Source organism: Nomascus leucogenys, chromosome 13 (assembly GCF_006542625.1).
Source record: "Nomascus leucogenys isolate Asia chromosome 13, Asia_NLE_v1, whole genome shotgun sequence".
Classification (NCBI taxonomy): Eukaryota; Metazoa; Chordata; class Mammalia; order Primates; family Hylobatidae; genus Nomascus; species Nomascus leucogenys.
Window position 1 is genome coordinate 15,101,601 of NC_044393.1, and position 13,119 is coordinate 15,114,719.

Consider the following 13,119-nt stretch of genomic DNA (forward strand, 5'->3'; position numbering starts at 1 on the left):
ATTAAATGCATGTAAAACCCATGGCATGGCCCACACCAGGAGGTATTTAATAATGGTTTGTTCCCCTTCCTATTTCCACTTCTTACAAAATCACGAACCGCCCATCAAAAAAGGTCCCCAGATAAAATCAAGTACTTCGGTGGTTTTTATTAGTTATGTAGCTATTTCTGTAACCTGCTCATCAGTATGTAATTGAAGAAAAACCAAAATCCTTGAGATCTACCCCATATATTAAATCAGGGGAACTGTTTTTTATTAAGGAAGAGGTGCCCAATTGTCTCCTCTCAACTTATGAAACTACTCTTTTATAGTTGCTAACAGCATGGGCTTTAGCTGTGTGATCTTGGGCAAGTTAACCTCTCTGGTCCTCAATCTTTTTGTCTGTAGAATAGGGACATAAATAGGTTGCTGTGAGGTCTTATGTGAAATAATCCCTTAGCAGTGCCTGGCACACAGTAAACAAAAGCTTCAGTTGCTTGGCACAGATATACAAAGATTAAACCCCAACCAAATTAGAATTAGCGTTCTGAGGCAGGCAAACAGATGATCTGAAAGGGACTCAAAATCGGCGCTCACCCTTGGTTGCATTCTATGTATCTTGCGGCAAACTTCTCCATTAATCGGTCAATCTTCTGGGCTTCCCCAGGTAGGCGGAAACCTTCTAGGAATGTCCGCAGGGCTGAGACAAATTCTTTTTCACAGAAGTCAAGTTGGTCCACGTAGGCATACATCACCTCCTTGTTGAACCTTGCGCTATCTCCCAGAAAATCGCCTACTTGGGTCTGAAACATACACACTCACTTATATCCAGAAATTGTCAAATACGAACCCTCAGCAAAAGCCAGCAGCCAAAGTGTGGAGTCAGAATAGCCTGGCCCTAACTGCCCAGAATAGGCTGGACTGCTAAAAAAGCAAGGGAACTCCCTGACCTGCCCATCCACCCACCCATTCCAGAAGCAGCCTGTCCCGCATGAATGAAGGAAGAGGAGGGGGCACAAGAGACTTAAAATGGAGAGAATGACGGGGCACACTAAGGAGGTTAGTTGCAGACAGACAGCCAGAAGAACCGTTTCTAGCAGTCAAGGAACACTTCCAGCTCTGACTCTCTTCCAGCAAATATGCAGCCACCTACTGTGAGGCTAGTTTATTCCCATCAAAGAGCTTTCTGCAACACTAGCCAACAGGATATGCAGGACTGCTGTAACCAGTGGGTGGACAACAGACAATGTACTCAGGGCCAGCCAATCTCGAGGTTAAAACTGGTGAGGGCTCACAATCACCTGACAGAACTCACATGCAAGTGCTACACCCCCCAGCCTTACGGAATCCAGGCGCTCCTCCTGGTGCAGGAATTGGGCTATGTCTTCAACTGACGTCCCCAGCATGCCCTGCTCCTGAAGAAACTGGATCCCCCTCTTGGGTTTCTTGTTGAACCTGTTTCAAGCAGAGATGGGACACAAGTTGCTTATTTCAAAATCTGGAGGATAGCAAAAGCTGCTTTTGAAATAAATTATAATAGAATACTATGAACATGCCATCACGTATAAGCTAGCAAGGTCACGTCTATCCTGGCAGCTTTACTAAATTCCGCCTTCAATTTCTGACCCAGCTATACCTGGTCAGAGTCTGCTGATTGTCACCTCATATCCACTCTCCCCTTCTCCAACACTAACAGAACCCTACGTGTTTAGCTGGACACACTGCCATGTGGAATAAAAAGAACATTTCCCCGCCTCTCTTAAATAAAGGATGGCCATGTGATAAACTTCTAGCCAGTGAGATATGAGCAGAAGTGGTGTCGGTACTTCTAGGAAGGACCCTTAAACAAAGCTGACTCAGGTAGGAAGTCTGCTTTTTTCTCTTTTTGTTCTTTCCCTCCTCTTCTCCAGAATGCTTGTGGGATGGCTGGTACTCCAGCAGTCATCTTATACCATGAGGCTACCCTCTCTGGCTAAGTATGGTGAAGCAGACAGATAAAAGGAGCCTGGATCTCTGATGTCCTTAAGGGCCACCATAGCAGCCTTAGACTGTCCGCTTTTGGATTTCCTTGAGAGAGAAATACATAGTTAAGCATGTTATTTTGTATTTATTTTTTTCTTTCTGTATTTTTTTTTTTTTTTTTAAGAGACAGGGTCTCACTGTGTTGACCAGGCTGGTCTGGAACTCCAAGTGATCCTCCCACCTTAGCCTCCCAAAGTGCTGGGATAACAGGCATGAGCCACCAAGCCCAGCCCATTTTTTATTTCCTGTTAAAGGAAGGCAAAGCTAACCAATGTATAGACTCAACTTATTATTTACCAGGCCTGAGCTGGAGGGTGATATTCATGGGTAAGCACAAACTGGCAAGCGTCACAAAAGATACAAATAAGGGCAAGGGCAGAAATTAACTTGGGACCTGTTTAGATAGTGCAGTTGCTAAAGGCCTCTTTGAGGAAGAGATGTTTTACCAAGTCTGAGGGATGAAAAAGAGACAAGAGAATTTCAAGCAGAAGGCACCATGGTGAAAAGAGCTGGAGGTGTTCAAGGGACTGAAAATACATTGTGTGACTCAGAGGAATTGGCAGGAGATGAGATCAGCAAGGGAGGCCAGAGGCTGGGTCAGGCCATGGTGCAGAACAGGAAACCTGGAATGATTTAGGCAGGAGAGTGATAAGACTTGATTTATGTTTTAAAAAGATTACTTTAGCTGCTGTGGGCAGAATACACTGGAGGGAGGTGGGGTGGCGACAGCAGAAACGAGAAGATCAAACATGTCAGTTAATAAGTGAGTACTGTAACTTCAACTCTTAAGTTGAACTTACTAAGTTAACTAATCATTTACAAGTTGGAATATATGATTGTGTATGTGTTGATGTGTGTAAAAGACTGGAAAGAAACACATCAAGATTTGCCAATGATTGTGATGATGGTGCTGTGGTTATATGGGAGAATGTCCTTTATTTTTCAAAGAGATTCGGTTAAGGTCTCATGATGGCTACCAATTACTTTCAAAATGGTCCAGAAAAATATATACATAAATAAAACAAGTAAGATTCCATCCCAAGATGGCCGAATAGGAACAGCTCCAGTCTGCAGCTCCCAGCGTGATCAACGCAGAAGACGGTGATTTCTGCATTTCCACCTGAGGTACCTGGTTCATCTCATTGGGACTGGTTGGACAGTGGGTGCAGCCCACGTAGGGTGAGCTGAAGCAGGGCGGGGCATTGCTTTACCCAGGAGGCGTAAGGGGTCGGAGGATTTCCCATTCCTAGCCAAGGGAAGCCATGACAGACTGCACCTGGAAAATCAGGACTCTCCCGCCCAAATACTGCACTTCTCCAGTGGTCTTAGCAAATGGCACACCAGGAGATTATATCCTGTGCCTGGCTCGGCAGGTCCCACGCCCACAGAGCCTTGCTCACTGCTGGCTCAGCAGTCTGAGATCCACCTGTGAGGCAGCAGCCTGGCAGGGTGAGGGGTGTCTGCCATTGCTGAGGCTTGAGTAGGTAAACAAAGCGCCGGAGAAGCTCAAACTGGGCGGAGCCCACCACAGCTCTGCAAGGGCTGCTGCCTCTATAGACCCTACCTCTGGGGGCAGGGCATAGCTGAACAAAAGGCAGCAAAAACTTCTGCAGACTTAAACGTCCCTGTCTGACAGCTCTGAAGAGAGCAGTGGTTCTCCCAGCATGGTGCTTGAGCTCTGAGAACAGCCTGCCTCTTCAAGTGGGACCTTGACCCCCATGTAGCCTAACTGGGAGACACCTCCCAGAAAGGGCCGACTGACACCTCATACAGGCGGGTGCCCCTCTGGGACGAAGCTTCCAGAGGAAGGATCAGGCAGCAATATTTGCTGTTCTGCAATATTTGCTGTTCTGCAGCCTCTGCTGGTGATACCCAGGCAAACGGGGTCTGGAGTGGACCTCCAGCAAACTCCCACAGACCTGCAGCTGAGGGACCTGACTGTTAGAAGGAAAACTAACATACAGAAAGGAATAACGTCAACATCAACAAATAAAATGACATCCACACCAAAACCCCATCTGTAGATCACCAGAATCAAAGACCAAAGACAGATAAAACCACAAAAATGAGGAGAAACCAGAGCAGAAAAGCTGAAAATTCTAAAAACCAGAGCGCCTCTTTTCCTCCAAAGGATTGCAGCTCCTCCCCAGCAACAGAACAAAGCTGGATGGAAATGACTTGGACGAGCTGACCGAAGTAGGCTTCAGAAAGTCGGTAATAACAAACTTCTCCAAGCTAAAGGAGGATGTTCAAACCCATTGCAAGGAAGCTAAGAACCTTGAAAAAAGATTAGACGAATGGCTAACTAGAATAAACAGTGTAGAGAAGACCTTAAATGACCTGGTGGAGCTGAAAACTATGGCATGAGAACTACATGATGCATGCACAAGCTTCAACAGCCGATTTGATCAAGTGGAAGAAAGGGTATCAGTGACTGAAGATCAAATTAATGAAATAAAGTGAGAAGAGAAGTTTAGAGAAAAAAGAATAAAAAGAAATGAACAAAGTCTCCAAGAAATATGGGACTATGTGAAAAGACCAGATCTACGTTTGACTGGTGTACCTGAAAGTGACAGGGAGAATGGACCAAGTTGGAAAACACTCTTCAGGATATTATCCAGGAGAACTTCCCCAACCTAGCAAGGCAGGCCAACTTTCAAATTCAGGAAATACAGAGAACACCACAAAGATACTCCTAGAGAAGAGCAACCCCAAGACATATAATTGTCAGATTCACCAAGGTTGAAATGAAGGAAAAAATGTTAAGGGCAGCCAGAGAGAAAGGTCAGGTTACCCACTATGGGAAGCCCATCAGACTAATAGCGGATCTCTCAGCAGAAACTCTACAAGCAGAAGAGAGTGAGGGCCAATATTCAACATTCTTAAAGAAAAGAACTTTCAACCCAGAATTTCATATCCAGCCAAACTAAGCTTCATAAGGGAAGGAGAAATAAGATCCTTTACAGATAAGCAAATGCTGGGAGATTTTGTCACCACCAGGCCTGCCTTACAAGAGCTCCTGAAGGAAGCACTAAACATAGAAAGGAACAACTGGTACAAGCCACTGCAAAACCATGCCAAATTGTAAAGACCATCGATGCTAGGAAGAAACTGCATCAACTAACAGGCAAAATAACCAGCTAACATCATAATGACAGGATCAAATTCACACATAACAATATTAACCTTAAATGTAATGGGGCTAAATGCCCCAATTAAAAGACACAGACTGACAAATTGGATAAAGAGTCAAGACCTCAGTGTTCTATATTCAGGAGACCCATCTCACGTGCAGAGACACACATAGGCTCAAAATATAGGGATGGAGGAAGATCTACCAAGCAAATGGAAAGCAAAAAAAAGCAGGGGTTGCAATCCTAGTCTCTGATAAAACAGACTTTAAACCAACAAAGATCAAAAGAGACAAAGAAGGCCATTACATAACGGTAAAGGGATCAATTCAACAAGAAGAGCTAACTATCCTAAATATATATGCACCCAATACAGGAGCACCTAGATTCATAAAGCAAGTCCTTAGAGACCTACAAAGAGACTTAGACTCCCACACAATAATAATGGGAGACTTTAATACCCCACTGTCAATATTAGACAGATCAACAAGACAGAAGGTTAACAAGGATATCCACAACTTGAACTCAGCTCTGCACCAAGTGGACCTAATAGACATCGACAGAACTCTCCACCCCAAATCAACAGAATATACATTCTTCTCAGCACCACATCGCACGTATTCCAAAACTGACCACATAGTTGGAAGTAAAGCACTCCTCAGCAAATGCAAAAGAACAGAAATCACAACAAACTGTCTCTCAGACCACAGTGCAATCAAATTAGAACTCAGGATTAAGAAACTCACTCAAAACCGCACAACTACATGGAAACTGAACAACCTGGTCCTGAATGACTACTGGGTACATAACGAAATTAAGGCAGAAATAAAGATGTTCTTTGAAACCAACAAGAACAAAGACACAACGTACCAGAGTCTCTGGGACACATTTAAAGCAGTGTGTAGAGGGAAATTTATAGCACTAAATGCCCACAAGAGAAAGCAGAAAGATCTAAAATTGACACACTAACATCACAATTAAAAGAACTAGAGAAGCAAGAACAAACAAATTCAAAAGCTAACAGAAGGCAAGAAATAACTAAGATCAGAGCAGAACTGAAGGAGATAGAGACACAAAAAACCCTTCAAAAAAAAATCAATGAATCCAGGAGCTGTTTTTTTAAAAAATATCAATAAAATTGATAGACTGCTAGCAAGACTAATAAAGAAGAAAATAAAGAGAGAAAAATCAAATAGACACAATAAAAAATTATAAAGGGGATATCACCACCGATCCTACAAAAATACAAACTACCATCAGAAAATACTATAAACACCTCTACACAAATAAACTAGAAAATCTAGAAGCAATAGATAAATTCCTGGACACATACACCCTCCCAAGACTAAACCAGGAAGAAGTTGAATCCCTGAATAGACCAATAACAGGCTCTGAAATTGAGGCAATAATTAATAGCCTACCAACCAAAAAAAGTCCAAGACCAGATGGATTCAAAGCCGAATCCTATCAGAGGTACAAAGAGGAGCTGGTACCATTCCTTCTGAAACTATTCCAATCAATAGAAGAAGAGGGAATCCTCCCTAACTCATTCTATGAGGCCAGCATCATCCTGATACCAAAGCCTGGCAGAGACACAATAAAAAAAGAGAATTTTAGACGAATATCCCTGGACATCAATGCGAAAATCCTCAATAAAATACTGGCAAACCGAATCCAGCAGCACATCAAAAAGCTTATCCACCACAATCAAGTTGGCTTCATTCCTGGGATGCAAGACTGGTTCAACATATGCAAATCAATAAACGTAATCCATCACATAAACAGAACCAATGACAAAAACCACATGATTATCTCAATAGATGCAGAAAAGGCCTTCAACAAAATTCAACAGCCCTTCATGCTAAAACTCTCAATAAACTAGGTACTGACGGAGCGTATCTCAAAATAATAAGAGCTATTTATGACAAACCCACAGCCAATTGTCATACTGAATGGGCAAAAACTGGAAGCACTCCCTTTGAAAACTGGCACAAGATAGGGATGCCGTCTCTCACCACTCCCATTCAACATAGTGTTGGAAGTTCTGGCCAGGGCAATCAGGCAAGAGAAAGAAATAAAGGGTATTCAATCAGGAAAAGAGGAAGTCAAATTGTCCCTGTTTGCAGATGACATGATTGTATGTTTAGAAAACCCCATCGTCTCAGCCCAAAATCTCCTTAAGCTGATAAGCAACTTCAGCAAAGTCGTGGGATATAAAATCAATGTGCAAAAATCACAAGCATTCCTTTACACCAATAAGAGACAAACTGAGAGCCAAATCATGAGTGAACTCTCATTCACAATTGCTACAAAGAGAATAAAATACCTAGGAATCCAACTTACAAGGGATGTGAAGGACCTCTTCTTCAAGGAGAACTATAAACCACTGTTCAACGAAATAAAAGAGGACACAAACAAATGGAGGAACATTCCATGCTCATGGATAGGAAGAATCAATATCATGAAAATGGCCATACTGCCCAAGGTAATTTATAGATTCAATGCCATCCCCATCAAGCTACCAATGACTTTCTTCACAGAGTTGGAAAAAACTACTTTAAAGTTCACATGGAACCGAAAAAGAACCCACATTGCCAAGACAATCCTAAGCAAAAAGAACAAATCTGGAGGCATCACACTACCTGACTTCAAACTATACTACAAGACTACAGTAACCAAAACAGCATAGTACTGGTACCAAAACAGAGAGACAGAGCAATGGAACAGCACAGAGGACTCAGAAATAACACCACACATCTACAACCATCTGATCTTTGACAAACCTGACAAAAACAAGAAATGGGGAAAGGATTTCCTATTTAATAAATGGTGCTGGGAAAACTGGCTAGCCATATTTAGAAAGCTGAAACTGGATCCCTTCCTTATACCTTAGACAAAAATTAATTCAAGATGGATTAAAGACTTAAATGTTAGACCTAAAACCATAAAAACCCTAGAAGAAAACCTAGGCAATATCATTCAGGACATAGGCATGGGCAAGGACTTCATGACTAAAACACCAAAAGCAATGGCAGCAAAAGCCAGAATTGACAAATGGGATCTAATTAAACTAAAGAGCTTCTGCACAGCAAAAGAAACTACCATCAGAGTGAACAGGCAACCTACAGAATGGGAGAACATTTTTGCAATCTACCCATCTGACAAAGGGCTAATATCCAGAATCTACAAAGAATTTAAACAAATTTACAAGAAAAAAAACAAGCAACCCCATCAAAAAGTGGGCAAAGGATATGAACAGACACTTCTCAAAAGAAGACATTTACGTAGCCAATGGACATGAAAAAATGCTCATCATCACTGGTTGTAAGAGAAATGCAAATCCAAACCACAATGAAATACCATCTCACACCAGTTAGAATGGCGATCATTAAAAAGTCAGGAAACAACAGATGCTGGAGAGGATGTGGAGAAATAGAAATGCTTTTACACTGTTGGTGGGAATGTAAACTAGTCCAACCATTGTGGAAGACAGTGTGGTGATTCCTTAAGGATCTAGAACTAGAAATAGCATTTGACACAGCGATCCCATTACTGGGTATATACCCAAAGGATTATACATCATGCTACTATAAAGACACATGCACATGTATGTTTATTGCGGCACTATTCATAGTAGCAAAAACTTGGAACCAACCAAATGTCCATCAATTATAGACTGGATTAAGAAAATGTGGCACATATACACTATGGAATACTATGCATCATAAGAAAGGATGAGTTCATGTCCTTCGCAGGGACATGGATGAAGCTGGAAACCATCATTCTGAACAAACTATCACAAGGACAGAAAACTGAACACCACATGTTTTCACTCATAGGTGGGTACTGAACAATGAGAACACTTGGATACAGGGCGGGGAATATCACACACAAAGGGGCCTGTTGTGGGGTGGGGCACAGGGGGAGGGATAGCATTAGGAGTAATACCTAACGTAAATGACGAGTTAATGGGTGCAGCAAACCAACATGGCACATGTATACCTATGTAACAAACCTGCACGTTGTGCACACGTACCCTAGAACTTAAAGTATAAGAAAATAACATAAAATAAAATACCTAAAAAAAAAATAAAACAAATAAGACAAATAGTAATTTTTTGGTATGCTGAAATTTTTCATATAATATATAGGTGGAAAAAAATGCACCAATGGTGATTTTCTCAGGCAGTAATTTGTTGTTGTTGTTGTTGAGATGGAGTCTCACGCTGTCACCCAGGCTGGAGTGCAGTGGCACAATCTCGGCTCACTGCAAGCTCCGCCTCCTGGGTTCACGCCATTCTCCTGCCTCAGCCTCCCAAGTAGCTGGGACTACAGGCACCCGCCACCACGCCCAGCTAATTTTTTGTACTTTTAGTAGAGACGGGGTTTCACCATGTTAGCCAGGATGGTCTCGATCTCCTGACCTCGTGATCCACCTGCCTCAGCCTCCCAAAGTGCTGGGATTACAGGCATGAGCCACTGCACCGGGCCATCGCAGGCAGTAATTTTATGAGTGATTTTTACATTCTTACTTTATACTTTTCTGTATTTTCTAAATTGGTTTTATTATTTTCATTAGAAAAGGGGGAAAAAAAGGCTGCATCAACCACAGAAAGGTATTAAAGTTTTCTCTCTGTGCACAGACACACACACATACGCTCATTTACTGATTGCCTGGCTCAATCAGGCTCAGCTACAAGTGCCAGCATCAGCCTTTTGTAAACAGGCATTTCCTTTTTAGGAATCAGTCCCAGGTTCCCAGAGAAAATATGGCTTTGCTAGAATCCCTGCTAGTTAACGGCAGCCACACTCACAGCTCGATGCCGTGTTCAATGATTTCTTTTTGTTGCTTGATGACCTCGAATTGCTCAGGGTCATCCTGAACAGTTGTCTGGGTCCCCGAGGACACTGTGGACTCCATGGACGTCACACTACACCGTCTCGCCATGTCAAGGCCTTTCCCATCCCCTATTTCCTGATCCGTGAGCCTCTCCTGACCTGCAGAGAAACAAAAGTAAAGGAAGTCAAATAAGCAAGTGGGACACAGACACAGCCGAGCTAGGTCTGGCTGCACAGCTCCCTTTCCCAGACCTGCAATAGCAACAAGTCAATACTATAAGGATTATAAGCATGAAACCTTAGTATCACTCAGATACTTTACTTAAAAACTTGTTTCCTCATGAAACTTGATGAGCTAACTCTTTTTTTTTTTTTTTTTTTTTTTGAGATGGAGTCTCACACTGTCACCTGGCTGGAGTGCAGTGGCACGATCTCGGCTCACTGCAACCTCCACCTCACAGGTTCAAGCTATTCTCCTGCCTCAGCCTCCAGAGCACCTGGGATTACAGGCGCCTGCCACCACACCCAGCTAATTTTTTGTATTTTTAGTAGAGACAGGGTTTCACTATGTTGGCCAGGCTGGTCTTGAACACCTGACCTCGTGATCCACCACCCTCGACCTCCCAAAGTGCTGGGGTTACAGGCATGATCCACCGTGCCCAGCCTTGATGAGCTAATTCTAAAATTCACATGAAAGAGTAAAAAAGGCAAAAAAAGATCAAGACAACTTAAAGAACAATGAATAGGAGGACTTGCCCTACAAGATACCAAAAACAAGTGTGGTACTGGTGTTAAAACAGACAAATAAACAGAACAGAATAGAAAATCCAGAAAGAAAGCCAGGCACAGTGGCTCACATCTGTAATCCCAGAGCTTTGGGAGGCTGAGGTGGGAGGATCGCTTGAGACCAGGAGTTTAAGGCTGCAGTGAGCTATGATCGCACCACTGTACTCCAGCCCGGGTAATGGAAAGAGACTCTGTCTCTTTAAAAAAATTAAAATTCCAGAAACAGACTTACATACATAGGAAAATGTGGTATACCATAAAGGTGATGCTTTGAATCAGTGAGGGAATGAACAACTACTAAAAAGGCACTGGAGCAACTGGCTCTGTATTTGAAACAATGAAGTTACAGCATAACTTCACACAACTCCAGACGCATCAAAAAGCAGAACTTTCAAAATAATATAGGTATTTAGCAAACTAAAAAGGCTTTTTCAGTTCTAAGACAACTATACTAAGACAACTGTTCCCAGCAGTCGTAGGAGCCTATTATGAATGGAGGTGGGTGTGGCAGCAATGCTGTCTCACCGAGGCTGGTCTGGTGGTTGGGATTCACATACAGGTCTTTGCTCCACTCCACCATGCACTTGAGAATGGACACGAGGCACTCCAGGCCTTTCTTCCTCAGGCTGAGCTCCTAAGGGACGAAGTCACACAGGAAAGAGACTTAACAGAAAAATGAAGAGAACAGACATCTACGAGGCTTTCTGGGACCCCAGTGAGGCTAAGAGATAAATCACTGACAGTCAGTGCTATTAAGGATGAAACAAACCCAGAGCTAAGAAGTGACAAGTATCAAGGATACATTGCAAAAGCCCTGGACATCTCTAAAGGTGCTCATAATAAACACCCCAGCAGCAAAAATATGGGATATGTGTTTTCCTAAAATGAACAATGTTATTTGGATTTTTAAAAGAAGTTTTCATTCATTTGCTTGTGATTTAAAAAAAAATTTTAATTTTTATATTTTTTAAAAAATAACAAGGTCTTGGCCAGGTGCTGTGGCTCATGCCTGTAATCCCAGCACTTTGGGAGGCCGAGGTGGGTGGACCACCTGAGGTAAGGAGTTCAAGACCAGCCTGGACAAAATGGTGAAACCCTGTCTCAAATCAGCCGGGTGTGGTGGCAGACACCTGTAATCCCTGCCACTCGGGAGGCTGAAGCAGGAGAATCACTTGAACCTGGGAGGCGGAGGTTGCAGTGAGCTGAGATCGCGCCACTGCACTCCAGCCTGGGTGACAGAGTGAGATTCTGTCAAAAAAAAAAAAAAAAAAAAAATCACACTCAAATAACAAATAACAAGGTCTTAACCAGTGACTGGAAAAAAAGGAGAAAAGAACCTTGAATTATGCTGTAAGTGACTCTGGATACAACGTATCCCCTAAATACCCACAAATGCATTCAATTTTAAGGCTCACCCTTTAAGTAAATAAAAATACTGATTTTCAAAAATAAATAGTATTCTTAAATAACAAGTTGAATATGAGTTGCAGATCATCTAAAAAAATTGCAAATATTTTAGATTCAAAACAGCATCTCAGACAGCATAGATCTCTGTGATTCTAATGACAACTATGACCATCTTTTAGGAAAAATGCCCATATACCAAAATTCTACACATAATTCCAGGGAGCTCGGAGACCCTCTGACCAGTTCATTCAGAAACCTACAGTTAAGCATCCTATTTTCTTTGTAGGTGCTCTAATGAGGTATTCTGCTACTAGCCAATCTCCTTTGCCTCTGTTGCAGACTGGGATCCTGTTTTCCACGCTATCTTTGGAAGGGTGACTGAGAATGAATTTGCTTCCTATGGGTCTCAGCTCAAAGGTCACCTTCTAAGGGATACTACCCTAATGACCCCATTAAGAATTACAGCACCCCACCTCCAGCACTTCCTCTCTGCCGTCCCTGCTTTATTCTTCTCTGCAGCCCTTATGATCATCTGAACTGATTTCTTTAATGTCGTTTCATGATGGCAGGAAGTGTGTGAATATGTATGTCTGTTTTGTTCACTGCTGTATCAAGGACAGTGCCTGGCATGTGGTGGCACTCAATAAATGTTTATTGGAATGAATAAACTTTAATATAATTGAGTGTCCACACTGTTTTTACCTGCAGAGGTGTCATTCCCAGCTCATGTCCACTTCTTCCCTGAGCAATTTTGGATAAATCATTTACAAGGCGCTCGAAAATGTTAGCAGCATTTAAATCACAGTCGTAGTTGACATAAATATCCACAACACACTGGGCATCTTGGAAAATAACATACAAGTATCAGAAATTCTGATCAAATGGCAGTTAGGTTTTCTTATCAAACAAGATGTTTGCCAACAAATTTCCCCAGTGAACTACAGACTCCGGTGGC

General features: G+C 42.4%; 1 protein-coding gene across 2 annotated transcripts in view; it reads right to left on the reverse strand.

Moving 5' to 3' along the window:
- Positions 1-13,119, reverse strand: part of ARFGEF2 (ADP ribosylation factor guanine nucleotide exchange factor 2) — a 114,609-nt gene that overhangs the window by 50,323 nt on the left and 51,167 nt on the right. For both annotated transcript variants that reach the window (XM_003252908.3, XM_030825512.1), the window contains exons 12-16: positions 12,867-13,006; positions 11,283-11,391; positions 9,947-10,130; positions 1,323-1,434; positions 577-782 (exon numbers count right to left, since the gene is read on the reverse strand). In XM_003252908.3, the coding sequence (XP_003252956.1) occupies positions 577-782; positions 1,323-1,434; positions 9,947-10,130; positions 11,283-11,391; positions 12,867-13,006 (751 nt within the window). The remainder of the gene's footprint in view (positions 1-576; positions 783-1,322; positions 1,435-9,946; positions 10,131-11,282; positions 11,392-12,866; positions 13,007-13,119) is intronic.